At 35.4% G+C, this 24,791-nt stretch overlaps 1 protein-coding gene across 2 annotated transcripts in view; it reads left to right on the top strand.

Moving 5' to 3' along the window:
- Positions 1-24,791, top strand: part of TTC7B (tetratricopeptide repeat domain 7B) — a 120,252-nt gene that overhangs the window by 68,897 nt on the left and 26,564 nt on the right. The window contains exons 16-21 of one of the 2 annotated variants that reach the window (XM_088167467.1): positions 6,715-6,831; positions 10,854-10,951; positions 14,305-14,469; positions 16,182-16,232; positions 21,180-21,320; positions 23,862-24,064. In XM_088167467.1, coding sequence (XP_088023593.1) covers positions 6,715-6,831; positions 10,854-10,951; positions 14,305-14,469; positions 16,182-16,232; positions 21,180-21,320; positions 23,862-24,064 — 775 coding nt within the window. The remainder of the gene's footprint in view (positions 1-6,714; positions 6,832-10,853; positions 10,952-14,304; positions 14,470-16,181; positions 16,233-21,179; positions 21,321-23,861; positions 24,065-24,791) is intronic. The other variant, XM_014869878.2, reaches the window with a different exon arrangement.

Genomic DNA, 24,791 nt, shown 5'->3' with positions numbered 1-24,791 from the left:
TAAAAATGATGATTTTTCATGTTTTATAATGAACTCTTCATATTTATGTCTGTTCTGAAAACAGAACTTTCCTTTAATACTCAAAATGGAGTAGACTGACTGTGCAGCAGCTCACTTTGCAATTGCAGCAGACACCTCTATAAGTTTCCTTCTGTACTTTGATTATCATGGTTGCATCTAAGATCACTGAATGAGTAAATGCATCCTTTATAAAACCGTATGTCTTTCATAGTCTGTCCAGTTTCATGTTGTCATTCTCCCTGTAGGCTAAATTTTTACAATTATGTCATTTTATATTTTGGTGATGAGGCAGGAGTTTAGGGGTTGGGTAATATAAAGCTAGCTGTAAGCTTTCTACAGCAAGTGTTAGAGGGACAGCTGTCAAAACTGGATGCTTGAATTAATAGTTTGAAGCCAGGATGATCAAGTCTTAAACCCCCTCACTGTCTATATATTAGAAGTTCCTAAATTTACTTTAATTTTTATATTAATATAGGTTTAGCTAAAGTGTACCTTCCAGGGATCTTCAGTCTTTATAAGAATGCATCAAAACCTGGAGAATCCATTGTGGCATGTGGTAGCTTGTTTCAGTGTTGGAGTTGTACTCTTCATAAAGACTGCATTTTTGTTTTTAATCTGAATTGATCTCTTATTGGTTTCTTTCCAGCCATTGATTTTTATCTCTGCAATCCTGGTGGCTTCATTCTCTTGATGGTAGTATCTGTAATAAGACCACCTCCCAATGTCCTTTCTGATAAGAACATCACAGTATTTGCTGGCAATAAGGGCATGTTCTCCAGATTTTCAGTTATTCCTTGCACTGTAAAGAGTTTTCATCACATGTGAGCCAGAACTGCACAAATAACATTTCAAAAACATTTATACATCATTATACAGAGAAGCACCTGCATCGCATCTCTTAGAAAGGGTTATGTTAATTATTTTGAGCATAATTGCTTCACTGGGGACTTTGATTCAACCACCTGTTTGCTTGCATTCTTATTTGCCTCTTGGTTAGTTATTTTTATGATGTGTTTCCACATAGAGATTGCAAAGGCTGTATTTGTTCCAATAGCTATATGTTTCATTTTAAAAAAGAAATTTGGCCTGACAGCTATTAAGCCATGCTCCTGAGCAGTTTCTAGACAAAGTTTCCTACTGTGTTTTATAAGGATCTTTTCACTAGGGGGGTAAATTACATGTAAATTAGTGTCCTGTTGGAGTCAATTGAAATTCTGAAGTGAAGCATTTTAAGGCAGTCAGCCCTACCTTCTCCTTCTAAAAGAACCTATCAACTTGCAGACGGTGAACTATTGTCAAAATCTGGATTGTGAATGAGATAAATACTGGGAACGTCAGGATTTTCTTCTAATTTTAGCCTTTTTCTTCTAAACTATTTATTTATTAATAAGTACAAGACTTTTACAAGGGCACTTGCTCACAGCACATACTGACATAGAGAAAACTGACCATGCTAAGGTTTGGCTTCCTGCCTACTTCCTTATTTCTTATATTTCCTGTCAATCATCAGAAGTTTTCCTATGCATGTAATTGTTGAGTGCAAGGAGAGACTTGCTGACACATTATCTGGAAAGGTCAATAAGTTTAGATTTTTGCAAATAATCAGTTTTGAATATTATTTGTTCCACCTTAATTTTGTGCATTCTATGTACTGATTTCCCATTTCAGTTATTCTGTGGGGTCTCATAGTTAACCTGATTTAATTTGCACTAGCAGTTGACACTATCACAGTTTGTTACAGAAATGACATCAAACTGTATGAAGTATGCACATTGAATGTAAGTGCTACATCAACACATTTATTTTTTCCCTTAAATTCAGATAATCTGAAATGAAGTCTACATTGTCTGTTAAAAAAGAGTTTATTTTCAGAGTTCAGTATCTTTAGCGTTACATTGTGCATCAACCTTTTATACAAAAAACCACAGTTTTTTAAAGGCAGAATTATCATCAAAGGCATCACTAGTTAGTCTAAGGTTTTACAAGTCTTATGATTAGACTTGGTGAGGGTTTTTTTTGAGGGTGGGGGTGTTGTTTGATAGTTTTTGTGGGGGTTTGTTTTTTGGGGAATTTTCTTTGCTTTTTTAATAGTGCTTGGTTTTAAAACCAGGATAACTTCTTTTGAATTCTTCTAGTATTTGAGCATTTGAAGTTGTGAAAAAGTGAAAAATGAATTATTATATAACTCCACACAGAACTGGTATTTGTCATCTTTCTTTTATGCTCTCATAAGTAACAGGCTGTATATTAGAATACATTATATATAAAGTTTATTATTCTAGTTAAGCTATTGTAAAAATTGTTGTGGTTTTCTGGGAGATCAGACTGTTGTGTGATACTTTGTGTGGCTTGTTTGTTGCTTGTACCCATATTTATAGGACTCCCAGTATATTAATTATTTCTTAACATTTTTAATAATTGATTGTCATGTAAAAAATACTGTTAGCTGAAGTTACTCTTGGCAAACGCTTAAATTATTTTAAAAGGTTCTCTTAAAAATTAGTAAGTTTACTCCAAGTGGTTTTAACATAAACCAAAGTAGTAGCATTTTTAATCCTGCATTCTAAGAAAGCAGATTTGATGCATCCTTTTAAATTTTATTTTCCTAGGGTGGTTCTTAGCTTTCTCAGCAAGGCTTTAGGTGCTTTACACTATAATTTTCAATGCACATACTTTTAAGTGTTATGTATAGCTCTTCCTTATTTTCTTCAAGCCCCTGAACAATGTAGATTATTTGTATAATAAGAGAATAATAATGAAGTTTGCTTCCAACACTAACTCAAAGTAGAGCATTCTGATCAGTTTTGATCAGGATATAGGGATATAGACCCTTCAGAAGAAGTCTAGTGGAACTGTAAGTTTCCTGTAGGATGTTCCTTAGTCTGAGGGACTTTAGGGGGGTTCCTGATTACTGCTGCATTGAGAGACAGTGCTGTAGCACGCAGGTGTGGGGTAAGGGTCATGGTGTGTCATGTAGCTAGATTTGAAGAAAGGATCACAGAAAGAATGTAAGGCAGGTCTCATCCATGCAGTAGTGTATGAAATACAGATATCCAGCTGTGGCTGATCCAAACCATTGTGCTCTTATGGTGCACAGAAACTTGTGGAAATTGCTGACTTGATCCCAAAAGCAAAACAGCTGGTTTTAAAGTGATGGTTGAGGTGAGCAATACCTGTTCACTGAAAGAACTAGGAGTTCTCAGTATTGTTACTATATTGTTATCAGTAGTGTTACTTGTCACATAGCAGAGCTCAATCTTCCATACTTCAAATTTTTGCTTCATTCAACAGGTTAGAAATACCTTCACTATCTTAAGCCAGTATTGGACAAATTAACTCCTCTTGACCTCCTGACATTATAAGAGAGTTGCTATGGAAGAAAATTGGTGGTTGAAGCATTTTTAAAAAGTGAAACAGGCTGCATGAGAATTAGGACAACGATTGTATTTTGGAGATTCCTAAATTCTTTGCTACAAATTACACTGGCTGGTAGAGAAAGCTTCAGATCATGGATTAATAGATTAGTTTGCACTGATTAGGAAATAAAGCAGTAGCAAGAACCGTGGACGGCACAAGGCCCCATTATTATAGCTGTCCTATCTGTAATACTTTTCATGAATATATCAATTGTATTTTAAGAGGTTAGGTTATTTGCTCCACCTCTTCTGTGGCCTGTCCAAAACAAACTGTGAGGAAGCAGTCTTTTCTACGACCTAATTATAAATTAGGAGATCTAATTCCCACCCTTAGTGTTTCAATAGTCTAGGTATACTTGTTTTTGTGGAAACTATTTCCTCTAGATAAATTGTTCTTTTCCCTTCCTGCTGCTTGTCTCATCGGTATTTATAGAAAGAATTTGTACCTCTTCTTGGCATTTTTTTCTGCTACACTGACTAAATGAAGTATTTTTTGTACTCTGTAGTTTCCAATCAATGGATCACCCTTACAGCCTTTCTCTCCAGCAGCTCCCATTTGAAATTCCTCAAGTGTGTGGGGTTTTTTTAGCTGTTACAATGAGAATTACATATAGCATTCAAAGTGCGGCCTCACTGGGATATTGTACAATGCCACTGTGTCTTTCTCCTGTTCCAATGAGTAGTTCCTGCATTGCATCTGGCCTCTTCACAGCTGTCTTACCTTGATGAGCCCAGCTGTTAGGCAGCTCTGGTTTGGAATAATGGTTACACAGGTTGTTTGGTAAAATCTCTTTATTAAACTTGAACAATTACCCTTTTGTTCATTGATGGTGTTATCTAATGCTCCTTCCCTCCTGCAAAAACATTGGCAATATAGATGCTGTTCCCCAGTCATTCTAGAAGTAATATTTTCTTTCAAATTTTTACTTTAGAAAGGACAATCCTATGTGTCACTGTTTCTATAATTCTGAGAAACGGATCATTTTTGACTGCCTTAACTTTAGTCATTCTTAAAGTGTTCCTATTCTCCATTTGTCATAGTCTCCATATCTCAGACAACATAGGTGTAGATTATTGGTGAAGGCTGGGGCTTCAATCCTCAATATTCTTAATTTTCATCCCTGTTTAGTAACTGTATTTTCTCTTTTTTCCTACTTTGATACAAAAAAGCTTTAAAAGACTATAATTTTAGTGTATCATAATCTGTTCAGATGTAGTTTAGTTTTGCTTTTTACTGATGTACATAAGATGCAGGTTTTTGTGTTGTTCTTTTGTCCCTGCCTGTCCCCTGCTGTTCTTGATAGGATCTCTGCACATTTTGATGTCTTACTTGCACAGTCTTATCAATGATTTGCTTGTCACACGTGGAGTTTTACCCATTCAACTTGAGACACGGATCCTTAAATGTTTGAGCGTCCTTGTGTTAAACACCAGGCTTCTGCTGCATCTTGGATATCTTTCTAACCTTCTCTATCAAGTTATTTGTCACTGACATTCAAAGACCAGTTTGGAATTTTTCATTCTTCATTTAAATAAAAATCCAGTAATATATGGATTAGGTTATGAGCAGCTGTTTTGTAATGTCCTCATTAGTTAGTGAGAACAGTCTTCAAGTAATGAAATAATTTGCTGCTTCAGTAGCTATTTCATAAATTTATCAGCTATTAGCTCCAAGAATAACTAAGTCTTTCCACTTAAGAGTTTGATTTGTTCTTCATTCTGCGCCTGGGTAATTAGTCTCCTAAAATGATCCAATTCACTTTATTTTTAGCGATGTTAAAGATCTGCATCCATAGAAAACACTGGTGCTGGAACAAATGGCCTGTTAGTCTGTCTTGAAAGAACCTGTTTCACTTACTTCCCTTCCACAAGGGATTTGACCCAACCAGATTTCTGTTCTTATCTGTTGTATTTATTCCACGTCTCTGACATACACTGTTCTACTCTTCATTTCTTTTTTGAATATTGTCTTTTCCTTAGTACTTCCATTCTTAATAGAGTGCTGTTCTACCATGTCAAGGTTACTCTGGCACCATGTGCCAGTAGTTTAAACTTCTGACTGTCAAACAGATAATTAATGATGTTTGTAAAATATACAGCTTAATTTTCACCATCCTTCATTTCCTTCTCTCTTCAGTAAAATTACAGCCAGACCTGGACATGTTTTTCTTTCAGTGATATAGTCACTGTTACACAAGTATCTAGAGAAGACATCTCTACCAAATGAAATAAAAGTTTAAATTATCCATATAGTACCCTGCATACTCAAATCCAATTTACTGATAGGAAGAAAGCTAAACTAGTATAACTGCTCTACATTACAGAGTGATTACTCTGCTCTACATTCTTACAAGATATCAAGTGAGACTTCATATGACCTTATGTGCCTAGCAGGTGCTCATTTTCTTAAACTAACACAGTGAACTGCCTTTTGTTTCTTCCTCAGTCCCACAATGTGTGTTGTGCACTTAAGGTTATGTGATTCATTTTTATATTTACACGCTGAGTAGTTTTTGCCGAGGATGTTCAGTGCAATGCCGAAAATTTAACTACTGTCACTCGATATAATTTCTTATTCTTGAGAAGACTCTCTGCACTTTTCAGTTACTATTAGCAGCCTACAAGTTTGTGTTTGGGATAAGAAACTTCTGAGCTTTCACACATACCCCCCCTCTACACCCTTCTCAGTCTTCCCACGCAAACCATATGAGCAATCATATAAATTTTTCACTTAGTATGATGAAGGTTGCAGTGGAATAAAATGCCGAAGTACACCTGGGTTTTAAAACAGAAAGTAGGCTAACAGTTTTATATGCATGCTCTCCTTCTGCTTTGTGCTCTTTAATCTGTGATTTTAGTTAAAAAATGCTTTTAAATTAGTGTTTTTCTAGTGTATCATCTGTTCCTAGGTGCTGTGACTACTATAAACGTGCCTATTAATGGACTAGCTCCTTTATTGTCACATTGTATTTATATTCTTTACATTTCTGTAGTATCCTGTGGTACTGCTAATTTCAATAAGCTACATTGTCTTATAACTTTTTTGTTTAATTAAAAAAAATTCTGTCAACTATTACTTCTCTGCAGTTGAAAAAGACGTCTTGTAAAAAGCACTGTTACTTTGATGGCATTAGATGTTTATTGCAATTACTTAATTAAACTTAAATTATTACTACAGTAATTGAAGTTATATTTTCTCCAGTTTGGTGTGATGCTGTTTTTAAAAATGTGGTTTTTGAATTGGAATCTCTTTTAACTTCTCTTTCGTTTTCACTAGATTACTGTTTACAAAAGTCAAATTGGAGTCCTTGTGCAGAGGCCCAGATGAAGCACTCCTTACCTGTAAACACATGCTCCAGATTTGGAAATCCTGCTACAATCTAACTAACCCAAGGTAAGATGCTGTAGAGTGCTGGGCTGCTCACTGCCTTGCTCAATAGCTTTTCAGGGCAGTATTAGGTCAGCAGTCCTGCACTTACTTGTTTTGGTATTTCGTATAAACAAACTAATCCTCTGGAAATCTGGAGACTGATGTTCAAAGACGCCAGTTGATGGTCATGTGGAACTGCACCGGGTTCTGTGAAGTAAGGAATGCCAAAGCTACTAAATTCTGCAATGATGAAGACTGGTTACACAGATTGGGTGACTCAAATGAGTTCTCAGTGTACTGGTATGGTCTTGTTTTGTTTCCTGATCAGGGTTTTAGTCTTTTATATTGGCTAGAGGAGAGATTGCTGTAGTGAGAACGTAGTTCAAGGGCTTCCACTAAATAATGTGAAGGAGGACAAGACATTTGTTAGAACCATAGCAGCATGGCTGTTTTTTTAAAGGGAGGTCTTGCTTATGAACCTATTTGGATTCTTTGAAGGCATTAATAAATACATAAATTTAAGTTGTTACAGTCTTGCTTGGTTTTCCAAAATGCTTTTTTGAAGGTCCTTTGCCATATATATTTAGATATATGTCAGACAAATGAGAAGGCTACTATGTAGAAATCTATGTTGGTAGTATTCAACATGTTTATCAAATACCTGGAGAAAGAGACAAGCAGGATTTCCTGCTATTTGGTTATTTGAAGGGTTGACAGCTCCTGGAGAAGACAGGCTACAGCAGAAGAGCTTTGTACCAAGTGGCATCAGATACCTGTGTAGCAGTATGACGGACATTCGGTTTTTGCTGTACTTAGATTCCAGTCATGTAAACTCATGCATCACTTTAAGAAGATTGAAAGAGTTGGCCTAATGGCAGAAGAGGGAAAACTGCTTCTCTGCTTAGAGAGCTAGTGAGCATTCAGAGCAGCAAAGTTTGGAGGGTGTGGCAGGAAAAGCTTGGGAAGGCACCTGAGTCAGTCACAGCATATTGACAGACCCTGACACTGCATTGTGGAGCAGGGAGCATCACTCAGGTTACAGAAAGCAAGTATGCTGGCAACCAGATAGGTTTGGGCTGAATATTTTCAATTCAAAGGAGTAGGGGCCAGGGAGAAAATTCTCTGCTAACCTAAGTGGGTGGTGTTTTATTTTAGTTAGCTGGTTGTGTGTGTGGGCAGGCAGGGTTAAGAGTTTAGTATCAGAATGCTGCACTTTGCAGAATAGCTACAGTTTCTGTGCAAGCCTAATTTCAGACTGGCTTTGCATGTACTCCAACACAGCTTTTCACCTTCCATCTCTGCTGTTATGTCCTTTACACATGTCAGGGCTCTAATCATAGCTTGTCATTACTGTGTTGTTGTTCTTGTTCTTGTGCTAAGAGCTACTGTACCATGTTAAACACACGTTAATGCCTCCTTCAGACATCAGCAGTGACTGTGAGAAGTTACTCTTGGCTGTGTCAGCTTCAAACAGCAGTGGTTGATAACTTTCCTTGGCACAGTTCTCCTTCAAGAGCATCTAAGTGGAAAAATTAGTGAGGACTACTTTTAATTTGATTTTTGTTTAATACTGATTTTTTTATCTTGATATCTAAGTCTTTTCTTGAAGTTATGGTAGTGCATTAAGATCAAATTAAGAATGGAATGAACAGGAACTGTGGATAAGGGTCATGATGGAAGGATGCAGGTTTCCCAAATCACACATTCAGAGTTCCATCAAGCAGTGAATAAGGACACCGAGTTGTAGTTTTTCTTTGGCTGGTCTGTGAAATGTAAGGACTGAGTACCTATATATTGTATCATGGTAGTCCAGATCCATCCAGCTCTTATCTAGGAATAACTTATCACTGAGACCTGAAATGTGACTGGGAAATTCTATTCACCCAGCTGCACTCTTGTACTGGAGAATGATGATTTTTCAACCTTTGTAGTTTTAACACAGACTTCATTTTGTTGCAAAGCACCATTTGAAAATTATGTCTCCCACTGGAAATAATTGAAGCCTTTTTAAAAAGATTTCTTAAAGCCAGTAATAAAGGTCTTTTAATAATTTTAAACCTTTTTATTATGTTGTTTTTCAAAGACTTTTATGCTTATTTCAAATATATTTTTCTATTATGATTTAGACTGAAAACTAATTTGTTGTATCATTTTCCCAATGAGATAAGAATTTACTTTTTTGATGAGCTGTGATTTATATTAAATAATTCTTCTTTAATGAATCAGATTTTGTGGGAACATGGGTTCAGTGTCCTCAATAATCTTTTAATAATAAAAATAAATCACAAATACCTATATACCTTAAAAAGGGCCAAATGCAATACTATGAATTACCTTTCTTCAGCCGATAAGGAACTTTTGTCTTGGCATACAAACTTTTTTCTCATGAGATGATTAATACAAATTTTAAAATTATTTTGTGGTGCAAGGCTTGGAAAGTTTAAATGTTTGTCTTTAGCCTACTGCTTAAAATGCATTAGAAAATAGTTGAATTCTTTTCGACTTTATGGTTTGCATTTGAAAAAGGAACAAACCACAGTGCCAGTGCTGTGCTTAGAAGATATTGACGGTAGGTCTGGTTCTACTTGTCAGCAACGTTTGGCATGTGGTTTCATGTGGATTGAGGAAGTAATTACCACAGAAAATGTACCCCAAGTGATGTAACAACTATAGCTGATAGTGCATGGCCCAGAAAGGTCCCTTCTGTTTCCTGTGGATTTCTGTAATATTGTCGTTCTGTAAGGAAATAATGCAGTAATGTCAGGGTAATGCAAAATTTTAATTCTACCGTTTTAGTAACAGCTCTAAAAAAGAGGGAATGTTGTTTTGCTGACTTTTGCAGCTATTAAGAACTGTCAGGAGACTTCTTGGCCTTTGTTCAATCCAAATTCAGAAGGACGTGGTTGTAAAATTAAGGCAAATGGAGAGATGTGCTGAATTTCAGACTTGCAGTTTAGATTACAGTTTCTCAGGCTTTACTTTAAAATAGGAATTTCCTGCAGTTCTTTATTTTCAGAGAGAATCAGACAAAAAATTGCACTCGGCTAAGTTGGGCTAACAGTTCAACTGCTTTAAAGCTTAATTACTCTTATATTTGTGGGGTGGTTTGGTTTTTTAATGAGTTTTTAAAGAAAATATTTATTGATAATGAATAGTACCAGACTTAACAATCCTAAAAATGAAGTTACTGTATTAACCATAGAATGTTAAAGAAGGAATGCCCATATGTGCTTCCTTACACTTTGCTGACAATGTGTCTCAATGCTTGCCTCATCTTAGGAGAAAAAACAGTTCTTCAGTCCCTGTTCTTCTGCTGAATCTTTAATATTAATTCTAGGAGCAGTTAATTTTCCAGCAAGCATATCAGCAAGAAACTTGAGGGGCAGATACTGATTTACTGCTGAAGTAGAAGTAAAGTGCATTTGCCCACAGGTGCAATTAGTAAAAATCACTGCTACTGCTTAGGCTCCTGAGATGTTAGAAGTGTTCAAAATGTTTCTGCTATGCTGTTAGAATCAAGTTCAACATTAGGCAGTTAATATGTATATGTGAATGTATTAAAATAAAAAAGCAAAACTCAAAACCAAAACAGCCTTTTTATAATGTCTTTACCTAAAATTAGTTGTCCTGGCTTTAGTGTTTCTATTCAGTCTGGAGAAAGTGTGGATTTTCAACCTTACACCTGCCTTCTTAGATTTTTGTGAAACCTGTACCCCATATCATATAAATGTTCAAGGTACAATAGATTCTTTCTGTAGAGGTGTTAGTTATGAATTAAATTAAAAGCCATGATGCCCTTTTTGGTTGTATTAATTATGAAAACAGAATTGCTGAAGTAAATAAGGATTTAATTTTGTTCAGCTTAATTCTGTTTTAATGCAACTGGTTTAATGCACTGTGAGTGGTTAGTGGTGCTTGGTACTAAATTTGGTCATAGCAGCAACTTTTATAGCAAGAACCTTTGTGGGAGTAGGGCAGCATGCAACTTGTGTATCAGTATATAATTCTGTATTTTAATAGCTTACAATTTCTGTACTTCATTACAGTGATTCTGGACGTGGGAGCAGCTTGTTAGACAGAGCTATTGCTGATAGACGACAGCTTAATACAATTACATTACCAGATTTCAGTGATCCTGAAACAGGTAAGCAACTGCATATGAACAATAAAATAGGTTAAATGATCTGGCCATAGCTAGATTTTGCATTACTTATTTTTTTGATTTTGCCAAATGATGTTATATTTTCATTATTGTCATGTAAGTGGAAATAGAGATTGGGATATAAGATTTTTTTTTCTTCTTTTTAATTTATGAAGTACTTCCTGACCATGTTCTCTGTAAATTAAAATATTTGTGGTATGGATCTTGCTGAGTTTAGTAGTATTTCCTTATGCAAGGGCTAAAAATTAGTATGCTGGACCAGCCTACTTGCCAAAGTCCTGTGCTTTTTTGTTTGTTCGGTATTTGCACATTTTTGTTTAAAAGATAAATAAAAAAAAGTTCAGAGAACTTTTAATCTCAAAAAAATAGAAGACATTGTTTTTAATTAATTAAAATCTCAAATATATATAAAATATAGTTACATAGGTGGCTAGATTTACTGTGGACATACTTTGACATTATAAGCAAAATTTATTTGTTGTAAATCATACATACTGTGATATTTTTATATACATGTAAAAAATTGTGGTGCACGGATATGCTGCATAAAAGCTAAAATTGTTACATGTCAGTAAATACTGACAATATGTAATTTGCCTGTATTAATATATTCACTTATCCCAATGCAAACTAATATACCTTAGAAGTTAAGCAATCAAAAAAGCACATGAGCCATGAATTCTGCAAAGATTGCAGAAGGAATTATCATGATGCTACTGATTCAAAAAACTTCTACTGTATCCTACTTGTGTTCTAAATATTGAGAGTTTTCTTTTTTTTGGGTTTTAAAGTAACAGAATGCTTTTCCTGGGACTTTTCAAGGGTGTATTTCTGCTCAATCACTATTTGACACAAACAGCTTATGGGAAAATTTGCCAGCCTATGAATTCGAGTACACTTGACCCATAAGTTAAGACGCATTGAAATGTGTACTATATGTCTAATATTGCAGTGGAGAAAAATCCAATCTAGCTATTTAACTTCAGAAAGTTAAAATTTGATTGAATTGAATCCACTCAATTTTGAATTTAAAGTAGTGTTCAGTGCTTGTTGTAGTGCAAGCAGTTTTGATTGCAAAGATCAGGTCACTTGATTTCAAAGCACAGCAATATGATATGGCGTAATTAACATGGAATCGTCTGTCTTCTTGTATTCGTATAATTAAAAGGGGTAAGATAACGTTATATCATGTTGTGGTGATCATTCTATATTCTAGTCTAGCTGATTGTTTGATTTTTAAGAACATAACTACATTTTATAGGTTTTATCTATATATATGTATAGATGGACCTGCTATAGATAAATTTTAATGCCTTCAAAAATGTTGTTGTTGGAGATGGGTGTTGTGAAAGGTTTTTTGTGGTTAGTGGTGGTTTGTTGTTTCTTTCTTTTCCAGTGGAGACATACAGCTCTTGATTTATACCTTCAGGGTGTCCTATTTTATATCTGCCACACTTGAGAGCACAGTGAATTGGTGCACTTTAAAGACTGCATATTCCTCAATGCTTTTAAGTAAAGATGAACCCTCATTCAAAACAGTGAGCTTTTCAAGAAGCTTGCCCCAGATTCAAATCCTGGAGCCAATATCCTGATCCAAATAGGATCTCTGCATTCTGATTTTTCTAGCGGGTCCAAATTGTATTTTTTTTTCTGAATCTCAGCTGTATTGTCAGAACTTTATTGTCAAGATGGCAAATTAAAAATTTGGGATCCATTTTTGATTATTTATCTTGTAAAAGGTAATTGTGGAGGATCTGTGGGTAGATGTTTAATTTTATGTTTTCTTTTTTTTAATTGGGAGTTGGAGTTGATTTTGTTTGTTGGTGGGGTTTTTTTAATTGTTAAATGTTAATTTTAGCAGAAGAAACCTTGTTGCAATACCAGTACACAATTTCTGGCAAAGCGTAGAACTTTGTTATCTACTGAATCTATGTAATTATATATATAAAAAAGCTCCACATTCACTATTTGTCCAGAATTCTTCATCAGAATATTATGTAAACATTTTGCAGGATTTAAAAGATTATGGTGCTACAAAAATTAAAGCAGTCAAGCTTGTCGTAGTGTTTGAGAAAGCTTAAGCAGACTGTCAATAAAATATTATTCTCAACAGGTAGATGATAGAAAGAATAGATGGTCAAGATGTCAGACCTTTGTAGGGCTGAAAGGGCTCACCTGAAATCCACAGTGTTTAGAAATGCAGAAGGAATTTGGCAAATAAGTAAACAAATGTGAAAATGCAAGAAAGCTGAAAATCCTCTCAGGATGGAAATGTTTGCTCCCCTCCTCCTTAAACTGCCTCATGAAATGCTGTTTTGTCAATACATTTTTATGTCTGGATACATGTGAACATTTGGAAATTTCCCCCTTCATAACTTTGCTTGCCATCTATGATAATGATCCACTTTGCCTGTCTAGTCCGAATTCAGTCATCTAAGTACCAAGAAATGAGAGCTAAAATTCAAATTTGAAGTTTATGTAAAATCCTTTAAAAAAAATCCACGTGCAATGGGTGTAAATTCTTCTTCTTTTAAAATGTATTAATTGAGCAGAAGCTGACCTTTAAAAAAAAGGATTGAACACGTACTTTATATATATGGAGCTCTTACCAATCCTATAATGATTAAGTCATTCAAGTTTAAATTTGTGTAGGCCTTTGAAGTATCAAATGAGTGTATTGTGGATCACTTACAAGGCTGGACTGTTGATACTAATGTCCTGATCAAGAGTATGTCAAATTTACTTTGTCTCTCTTTCAGTTATCTTGCCACGAATGGGATGCAGTCATATTTGTATATATTGATGAAGGAAATAAATGTAGGGGGGAAAAAAAGGAGCTTTGATGAATCAGTCAATCTCACAGGGTGACAGATATTTCATATCCAAAGACAGACAAAAATATGCAAATCTCTACAGATGCATTGGCTATTTCGTTAAGATAAATTGTGATCATTTTTTAAAAAAACTTTCTGTTCAGTTTGGTTGCAGTCCACAGAGTTTATCATAGGAAGAAACAGTATTACCTGAATTTTAGATTTTGGCCTCTATTTTCCCTTAAATATATTTTCTTGGTTTATGCATTGGAACATAGGGGAAAAAATTATTTGCTTTAAAAATCTAATTTAGTACGGAAGGAGAGCACATAAAGGGGTATTTTTTGTTGTTGTTTTCAGAAGTGGTATTTATTTTATGTAGGAGCCATTTCAATCTCACTGAATAGTGGAACAAATGCTTTGTGTTTTGGGCATCCATGAGTCCATTAAACCCTGTGAATCTTTTTTCTTTCCTGTCCCCCCCCGACACCCCCTTACCATTCTCTTTGTTTCGCTTTTTAGCCTCTGATACTTCCTCATCTTCTCTCTCAAGAACAGAGTCTCCTCTCCAACTGTTTGTATCTTCTCATCTTCCTCATCCTCATCCTAAGCCAGATACCTTTGTCTGGCCCCATGCAGCCTCTCCATACTGTGACCAAGTTCCTGAGCCCTGTTCACCTACTCACTGTAAATTGGCTTTCTATTCCTGATGAGCGTGTTTGTGCTGTATTTTTCTGATAATCTTCATAGCTGATAAACCATGGTTGAATAGATTATGTTTCAACAGTGTCAGTGAAATCTGGCCTTTCAGCTGCTTTTCATTAAATACTGCATGGATTTGAAGAGTTTCATCAGAGAAGACTGCTTTATTCATCCCAAAAGATGTAAAGCTACAGCTATATTTAATACTCTGTTCTCATGAGTGTTACAGAGAATTATAGGTGTCCAGTGAAAGAGATTATCAGTCAAAGCTGCTTTGTAGCATTTACTGATGTAAATTATTTCCAGTGCTGGCATCTTTTGCCTAACAAGACTGTTCCTGCCACAGAATCTTCTTTTATCTGGACAATTTTTAATAACTTAATTTCAGAAAGCCTTTAACTAATTACATTGAAAACATTCCCTGAAAATTCATGTGAAGGAACCCATTGCCTAAATATCAGTGTGTATCATGATGCAGCTAGGGCATATTGGAATGATTTGGAGGAGGCATAAAAGCAGTGAAAATCAGCATTCTGCTGTTTCTAGAGCCTTTCTGTTACCTGAAATGATGCCAGTTTAAACCAGCTGTAAGATCACTCTCCATGCTGTTTGAATACAAAATGTACACTAATGCTGCTGGAGTAGTGCAAGTGACAGGGTAAAATCAACATAGTTTTTCAGCCATTTCCTTTTAACTTTTCTTAAATTGTCCTCCACTTGTACCTTTATACATAGCACTGTTTTTGTCACTGAATTTACTATAATCTGATCTTAAGAAATTAATTTTTACCCCTAGTCTTTAGACTGATTTCATGTCGAATATATTAATTCCAAGCCAAACGTAGAAAATAAATCTTTGTGTATTAGCAAAGTTCACTTGTTAAATAGCTGACATAAGGCCAGGGTTTTGAAAACACTAGCTCATATGTAACTGGAAGTGCCAGGAAAACTGTGTCCTACAGAAGCTGAAGTCTGACTTTCTTGAAGTGTTTGAATAGCTGATTGGCTGCTATTACAGGTTTGGGTGTCATTTGAGTTGAACTTCTTCAGACCTATACTATGAACAGTACATCCCAGTTAACATTAAATTACTTGTTCTTGTTCTTTACAAAGCTCTAAGTTAGCAAGAACCTACTCAAGAATGGAGGCAAACTGAAAGGATGATGAAGCCAAAGCACAGATTCCATTATGGGAAGCCCAAGTTTTCCATTTCCAAGCTATTGTATCCTCAGAGAAAGGAGCTTCTACCATATGCATGAGAAGTAGCGGAACTATGAAAAAGAAGAAAAAATATATTGGAGTCCTTTGTATGGTGTCAATAATTAATGAAAGTTAAAGCTGTCTGAGTGAGGAGCAGTTTCCCTAAATGCCTGTAGTATGTTAATATAATTTCAGGGGCTGAAAAATCTCATATTCTATATCTTGCTCAATTATTTTTTTCTTTTCTAGTGAAAGAAGCCAAGGACATTTTGTATTATTGACTTGACTTCCAATTTCTGTTGAACAGGAATGTGATTTTAGAGGTGTAGCATCTTATTTAATTTTTTTATCTTTTGAAATCCAGTAAACCTGATTTACAGTTTGAAGGTTATCAGAAATCCTTTGGCTTTCTTGGAATTTCCGGCTTTTATGTATCTATATAACATCTTTTTTTCTTCTTACTTCCGATTTTAATTCGTGCTTTGATCTATCCAAAGGCAATCCATCAGATGCTTACTTTCATGGGGTTTACTCCCTTTTTTCAGTTTGTAAGTAGTATTCACTGTGTAGTTCTATTAATTCCTGAAGGACTAAAATCACCTTTTCCCTTCCCACAAGCCGTACATGTTTTGTCCATCAGTAGTTGAAGCTTGATAGTGTGTAAAGCAAGGCTGATGCTCTTTGCCCATTCAGTCACCCTAAGGGCTGTAATCTTACAAGACCTGAATGCACTCAACTAACACTTGCATTTAATAATTAAAGAGGCAGTATTCATTTCTAGAGGACTGCAAATAAAGATATATTAGGCAGTTCTTGTGTAACACAATGGCCATCTGCCAGTACACTGTATTATACCACTGCTGTTCCTAAAGAAGTACACTGATCCAGAGTACAATATTGCACCTACTGTCATGACTCATAATAAGCTATTACTTTCTTTTGTGGTACAAGTTTTGCTTGTAAAATAAATGAAGAATACACTTTGAAATAATGAAATTACGAAAGCAAGCTAAATAAGAAAGAATTAAGAATATAGATCAATAAAAATCACTGCTGTTTTAATCAGGACATTAAATAATATTTTTTTCTCTAACCAGTTACCTTATAAGGCTGTGTTCATAAATTCGATTGTTTTTGTTTTTCATTGATTACCTTGCCATAGATTTTTTCGGGGTAGTATAGGAGATCAATTTGGTGAAGGAGAGAAAATTAAGAAGATACATAAACCAACATATTTGACAGTGACTAAGCACAGAAAATCTTTGAAAAAGAGCTAAGAGGATGCTTTATGAGTTATGCTATCCTTACCTGACTACTATCATCTCCATGCACAACTTTGTAGTAAAAGATAAGATAGCTTGGTAATTTGATTGTGAAAGATTATCTCAGACTCTTAATTAATTTTAAATGAAAAGAATTGTGAATTTTGATTAAATCTGCCAATCTGTCTTATCAAAAGCCTCACTTCCAGGGATGTATTAGTCCTGCAGAAGATGCTGCCTCTTTGTATTATGTAATTGCTTTTCTAAGAGTTCCCTGTGTGTCACACTACTAATGTTCTTACTTCCAGCTCTTTGTGTGCATGTAAAGTTGAGTCATGGAGGTTTTCCTCTTTTCTCCTGCATGAGCATTGCAGTTAAATAATTTTTTCTTTATGTAAATATTGAAATGTTTAAAATGGGATGAATGTAAAACTACTGAGTGGCATTCTCTTTTATGATATAAAAAGAAATCCTGACATAGTGGTTTTGTGAGTTGATATGACCATGTTCCATGAAGGATGACAGTCCATTCCATTACTCATTTTCAGAAGGGAAAGCAATGTACATAGCAAAGTGATTTTGTTTTTCTCAAAGCTGTCATGCCATCTAGGTCCTGATAGAGACAACGTATTAGTTTATGTCCATTACACTGCATTGTGAAGAATTTATGTGGAAATTACCAAGGAAAGAACTGAGGAAGTCATAACACGCTCATTTACATAGGGTGTATGGTACTTACAAATGGTATTAATGGATGAGTTCATGTGGACTCTCCTGTAACATTTAAGAAAAGCCTGAAGAGAATAAACTGAATTCTTTATTCACAAAAGTTTAACTGTATGTGTGACTTGGAAAGAAATGGTTTCTGTGAGACGAACTTAACTTCTTGGGTAAATTGTCTTTGTTCAAGGCTCTTGGCAGGTTTTCTATTTGAGATTGAATTGAAACATTAAATCTGCAACATGGTTGTTGCAGATAGGATGTTACTATGATGAGTAGAAACTAGATTCTGGGCAAGTGCCATTATAGGCAACTTGAGTGGGAGGTTATACCTTTTTGGTTTAGGAACATTTTGTCATGGTTAAGACCTTCTGTTGCACTTTGCAATGTGCAATGTGATTGTGATTCCAGATGTTAATCAATTTAAGTAGTGAATTCTAGGTCTTGCAAAGACAGACCCTGTTTCACGCTTGTCCTTTTTAGTGTAAACAAGCTTCAGAGCAAAGCTCAACAAACGAAAGTGAGTAGCCAGTATCTATTTTGGTGATATATTAATTTTCCAGGCCTCATGATTTCCATTTCAAAATAAATACTCTTTGCTGCTTGTGGTATTTGGAGGGAATTTTTTCTTGAGTCTTAAGTGTCATGCTATAACAGCAGGTATAGAAGTTGTCTGGAAGAGCAAAGGTATTTTTGTGCATGAAAGATACAGTGAAATTTTAAATGAGAAATTGCTGCAACTCCATCTGAGCATTTGAAGGAACACAGTGAATTTTAAGTGAAAGTGAGGATATCTTTGTGTTTGGCTGTGGGTCCTGACCTCAGACCAAAGAAAGCCAAATGCAGATAGGACCGAGACCAGAGAACAGAGCTGGTGACAAAACCAACAGGGAGCTCCAAATAAACTGGCTACATAGGATCTATAAAGCCTCAAGGACACTCAGACCTACTCCATACCCTCAGTTTCTTACAAGCTGCTTTGTATCTTTACTAGTTGTAGTTGAAATTACTGCATGTTTCAGAATTGTTATATGAATAATAAAGATCTGAACCTCTTAGGACAAGAGTACAGATAAGTTAATTCTAATATAAAAATACTTGACTAAAATTTGAAGGAAGGTAGGAAAAAACTGTTTAATATGCAAGATCTTTAAATAATGTTTCGTTTATGAAGTGAAAAGTTTATTAAATGTGTTTTAACAGAAAGAGCCAGAAATTAGTCAGATGACAGCTACTTGTGGCAGTAGTAAAGAAGTATTTAGGGGTTTATGGGTTAGAGTATTAGCATGGGTGCAATGTCCCTGAAAGATGCCTATTTGGCCATTGCTTTGTCTATGTGTGTTTTTTGCAGAGAACCAATTACTGCAATATGTTAAGAGATACTTTTTTCCTAAACAGGAAATGTAAACAATTTGAATAATACCACTTCAAAGAAAAATTTTAGAAATACTATTAAATTTTTTTCCTTGTTTTTATGTCACTCTCTATGAAGTCCAGAGTAGGAAGTGCTCAGTATTCACTCTGTTTAATTTTAATACAGATGAAACAGAAACTCATAAGAATCTTATCACAGTATAGTTCTTTTTTATACATAAACATTTGTAAAAAAAGTTTTAATAATATATTATCATATGTGCTTTATGATTAAGTGCTAGAGTCTTAAAATCTAACAGCAGACTTTCTATATGAAATTACTTGTGGCCTGGCTAGCAGCCAGAATCCTTGCTTTAAATAATAGAAAATATAGGCCCTGTTTAATACTAAATTGCATACTTGTTTTTGTGAAGGAAGGGGTTAGATGATCTCCTTTATGGCAGTGAATTGCACTTTTCTTTACAAATTTTTCTGGAAAGAAGCCACTTTCACTATTAGTCTCTGAAAGGGTAACAAGTGCCAGGATGCAGTCATGTGCTTTGCAGAAATGGCTGCTAGACAAGGAGAGGGTTACTCATGACTAGTGCTTACTTTAGTACACTTTATTAGTACACTTGATAGTATCTTTCTTTTAATACATTCCATGTGCTTCTTGCTTAGACTTCCCTTTTAAATTTCTTCAGAATTTAAGCTTTAAAATAAGAGACACAAAACTATAGTGAATATTCAGCTGTGCAGGCTGGACTTTGGGTTGTTTCATCATCCAGTAAAAAGGAAAGCAAACTCTGCTTCCAGACACTGTTTCAGATCTTCAGGGCAATTCCTTGTTCATAATGGCATGAAATGCTGATTATATCCTGTGCTGCTTTTCCTTTGTTTCTTTCAATTAAGTGAACTATGATGCATACTTTCAGACTAACTTCCTTTTCCTACTGATCTGTGTACTAGGAATTTCTGGTGCTTTCTGCTTTGCTGATTTATCTTGTCACACTTAAAAATGTATATTTCATGTGACAGATCTCCTCTCATTAAAATTCTTAGAAAACCTGCAATATTGAGAGTGAAGATTTTGTTTATTTCTTAACTTGTAATGATGAGGACAAGTTTTTGGGGTGCAGTTCAACTTGTACAGGATTCTTTTGGAGTATCTGCCATTGCTGATCATTATGGATATGGTGATGGAATTAGACAATTTCTCATCTGTTCCAGTATGGAATATTTTACTGCCTTTATTTTTTAATCAGTCCTAATCAGTATGTGATTTTGTAATTTGGAATTATAAAACAACTAGAGATATGCTGAGGCTTAGATGACAAGAAGGAGTGTAGTTTAAAATATTCATGGTCTTGATTTAAAAAAAAGTCATGACTAAATATGCTGGCAGTATGCTTTAGACTATCCAAAGTACAGTTGCTGTTAGATATTCTCTAGTCATAGAAGCTTTTTAAATTCCAGTACTTTGAAAAGGGTATTATTTGTCAATGAGATTCTGATCTGACTTGGAAATGATACATTTTATGAGAATTATCCTTAGTATGCTCTGGGAATGTTTTTTATGCAAAAAACTTGGTGGACTTTTTTTGCCACAATGTACTTTAACTCAGCCTTCTTGACTAGGCAAGTTTTACATTCAGTGCAGTTTAACCGTGTATTTGTGATAGTGTATGTCTTGATCGCTCTGTGTATTTTAGTTCTCTTTTTTTGTTCTGTTATTAGTCGTAAAATAATCCTCTAATTGCACTCTGTGGAAAGACATAACTAATACTAACATCGATGTGAATGCAGCAACCTGAAGACTACAGTCTATGATACCATCACAAACCTTTTTTGGATTGCACATTGCCAGAAAAGAGGTGTCAAGTTTAATAGAGAGTATTCATAGCAGCAACCCCAAAAAAAAGTCAGGTACAGTTACCAAAGTTTAGTGTGTTTTTTATATAGACTTTCAGACCAATATGAAAGCTTTCCTAAGAAAATTAATCTGGCATTTTAAAAAATTTCTCCAAAACGGTAAATATAAATTAAATATTGAGTTTGAGGTAAAGCCTCTTATGAAAAGGATTGCAATTAAATGTTTTATGCAATGTATATGGCCTTCATTATATCTGTGCTGGTAAATTATTTTTATTACTTCAACAGGTTCAGTCCATGCTACATCAATAGCAGCTTCCAGAGTGGAGCAAGCATTGTCTGAGGTTGCTTCTTCTCTGCAAAGCAGTGCCCCTAAACAAGGTCCCCTGCATCCTTGGATGACTCTGGCTCAAATATGGCTTCATGCAGGTATTGTGAGAGTAAAATTTATTTTTCTATGCTTCTCCTTTATTGCTAGCCTAATGATTTACCAAAATCTGTTTCATTTAGAATCTGTTACCACTTATCAGATCATATTTTATCCATGTGTGTGGCATCGAAACAAGCCAAGAAATTAAAAGCACACGGAGTTGCTCTGTAAGATCATTTATGAAAGATAAGGCAGTAGTTTTAGTATGTAGCTGTTACCAGTGGAGTCATGTCTTCTGTAGAACAAATGCAGCACGCTCTCCCTTATCCCTGAAGAATTTAGTTTCTGAAGTACCTAGAGTATCTTCCTGCTTGGAAATCTAGGTATCCTTGAAGAATCACAGAAGATTCTGATTTGGAAGGCACTCACAAGGATCATGAAATGCAACTCTTAAGTGAATGATCCATGAGGGGATGGAACCTGTGATCTTGGCATTATTAGCACCACGCTCCAACTAACTGAGCTAATCCCAGGTCACTGGTTCTGTTGAATGGAAAAAGATGTTTGTAAGATTTTTGTATAGAGTTCCTGTATCTACAAAATTTTGTAATAGAAAATAAATAACTCTGCATATGCAGAGAAAGAAACAGTAGTACTATCGAGCAACCTGTCCCTTGCAGCTGTGATAATGAGCCTGAATTCTGTTATTTTCCTTCTGGTTTCATTAATGTAAAAGAGTCAGGGTTGTTTGTCTACATGTGGGGTCGTCTTGAGTGGATTTAGTATTGTTACAATGCTTCAAGCCTCAAGCTAACTACAATATCACAAGTGGCTGTTGCATAAAATTTTAACCAGAAAATGACGATCCACTGTATTTTTATACTGTTAAAAATGTATAACATGCAATTGCTTTTATTGATAGCTGAATCAGAAAGATGTAATTTAGAAATCAGCCAGCAATTGTTATGCTTTGTTCTGCTTTCAGAGCATTTTTCAGTGACATAATTTTTTTTATTTCAAGTTTTCAACAAAACAGTGCTTTATTTAGCATTTATATAGCATTTTAATTTACCTGTTGACATCTGCATTTTTATGGTGTGAAAGTCATTGCAGGATCATAGCTCCCAGTTATAAATGGTTTAGTGGTTTAGAGGAAAAGCCCAGAAGATTGGAAAGAAAGCAATTACAGTGATTAATAATAGTGATCTCATTTGGGCTATTCAAAAGCAACACAGATTAGCACAGGGCAAGGTCCAACAGGGTGCAGTGTAGTTACTTGCTCTGCATTGTGGCATCATTGACTTTAAATATTTATGAACTGTCACAGATGACCATCTGCAGTAACTTTTAGCATCTACAATGCTGATAATTTCTCAGCCTTCTGTGGCAGCTTGTTCCACGACTTATTTTCTGTTTGGTGGGGTTTTTTTTGTTTTTTTAAAATACTTTTGTGGGTCATTTGCTGTTGCTGGTTATTCAATTCATGCAAGTGACTGCTACTGTTTTGCCCACAAAAGAGTCTGGGCACACTTTACTGATTCCTTATTAGTTCACAACTTAGTCAGATTTCCATGCACACTGGTGGTCTGCTGCTACAATCTGCTACTCAGGCCACTTTTTACTCTTAAAAATACCTTTAAAATATTCTGACATGGGAAGAACACAGAGGTAAAGCTGTTGAATGCAATCTTTTCATAAGCAACTCCTTTAAAGGCACTCAGGTATCAGTCTGATTCAATGTTTTAGGCATAATCCCAAATCCACTGCTATAGTGGGAGTTTCTGATCTAAAAGCCTTTAATCCCAAAGATGGGTGGCCTGTACAGTACAGTGAGAAGCATGTCTTGAGCAGTGACAGATCAAAACTTTGCTGTTTTGATGCAGCAGCTTGATTTAAACCTTAATCTATAAACCTCTTGTACAGTGTGACACAAGAGAATGCAGTCATACAATTACTTTAAAGCTTGTTTTTATTTGGTCTGTACCAAGGCAAAGGAAAAGATCACCCAACCCAGAACCTTAACATCCTTTTCTTGCATTTAGTATCTCTTTATTTCTCTCTTCTCCCATCCTTCAGCAAGAGATTAGGATGAACCAGCAAGGTAGTGAAATAAAAGTACTGAAGAATGTAAGAGTGTCATAAGAGCTACTGAAGGCAAATACTTCTATTGTTAGTTGTTAATTACTCACTGAATGAAAATTTTTCCCCCTATATTCAATTTGATTTATATAAGAGTGTGTCAGGCTACTCAAGTGATTTAAACAGTCCTAGAATACTCACAAGCTCACATCTTAAAAATAAAACTAAAATTAAAAAATCCAAGACTTAAGAAAAAATAACAAACTAGAAAAAGTATTCTGTGGTTTCAAACAGCCTTTTAGAAGTTGTAACTCCTGATACACTTAGAAAAGTAACTTTCCTGAAAGAATAATTAATATAAAATAATTTAGGTAATAATTCTCTTTTAAGATGCAAATTTTTTTTAGGAAAATAGTCTTTATCTAAAGTGAAACTACTTACAAATACAGCACATGTGACAACATCTAGTCATGGCATAATGAAGGAAGAATCATTAATTGGTCCTGACATTCCTTCCACAGCTGAAGTCTACATAGGAATTGGGAAGCCTGCTGAGGCCACAGCGTGTACCCAGGAAGCAGCGAATCTCTTTCCAATGTCACATTATGTTCTCTACATGAGGGGTCAGGTGGCTGAACTTCGTGGAAATCTTGATGAAGCCAAACGCTGGTATGAAGAGGCCTTATCCATTAGTCCTACCCATGTGAAAAGCATGCAGAGGCTGGTAAGTCTTGAGCCCATGTTCATAAGCAGTGTCATCTCAACTGGTGATACTGTACTGTGAAGTCTTGACTTGGTGTAGGCAATCTGATAATTGTGAGTTTGGGAATTATGTTTTTATTACAAAATGCTTTGGAAACAGTCTTTCCTGGTATTTATTGTCTTTTGTGTATTGGGACATAAAAAGGATTTGCAGCCCATAAAACTATTTCAATCCTCATAGAAACTGTAGAAGAAGAAGCAATTTGCATCTGTCTAACATTCATGCCATTGGGAAATGCTGGTGGCCAAGAGAAGAGTTGGATACTGTAGTTGTATACTGTACACTAAAGATCAGTCATTTTGGTATTCTGAAGTAAAAGTTAAATTCATAAAATCATAGAGTATTCTAAGTTGGAAGAGACCTACAAGGATGATCGAGTTCAACTCCTGGCCCTGCAAAAGACACCCCAAGACTCACACCCTGTGCCTGAGAGCATTGTCCAAACACTTCTTGAACTCTCTCAGGCTGGTGCTGTGACCATTTCCCTGGCGAAGCTGTTCCAATGCCCAGCCACCTCTAGGTTTTCCTGATATCCAACCTAAATCTCTCCTGACAAAACTTTAGTCCATTCCCTGAGCCCTGTCACTGGTCACAAGAGAGAAGAGATCAGTGTCTGCCCCTCCTCTTCCTCTCACAGGAAGCTGTGACTGCAGTGAGGTCTCCCCTCAGTCTCCTCCAGGCTGAACAG

The sequence above is a fragment of the Sturnus vulgaris genome, chromosome 6 (genome assembly GCF_052056855.1).
Source record: "Sturnus vulgaris isolate bStuVul1 chromosome 6, bStuVul1.hap1, whole genome shotgun sequence".
Classification (NCBI taxonomy): Eukaryota; Metazoa; Chordata; class Aves; order Passeriformes; family Sturnidae; genus Sturnus; species Sturnus vulgaris.
This window is presented reverse-complemented; position numbering and strand designations above follow the sequence as displayed.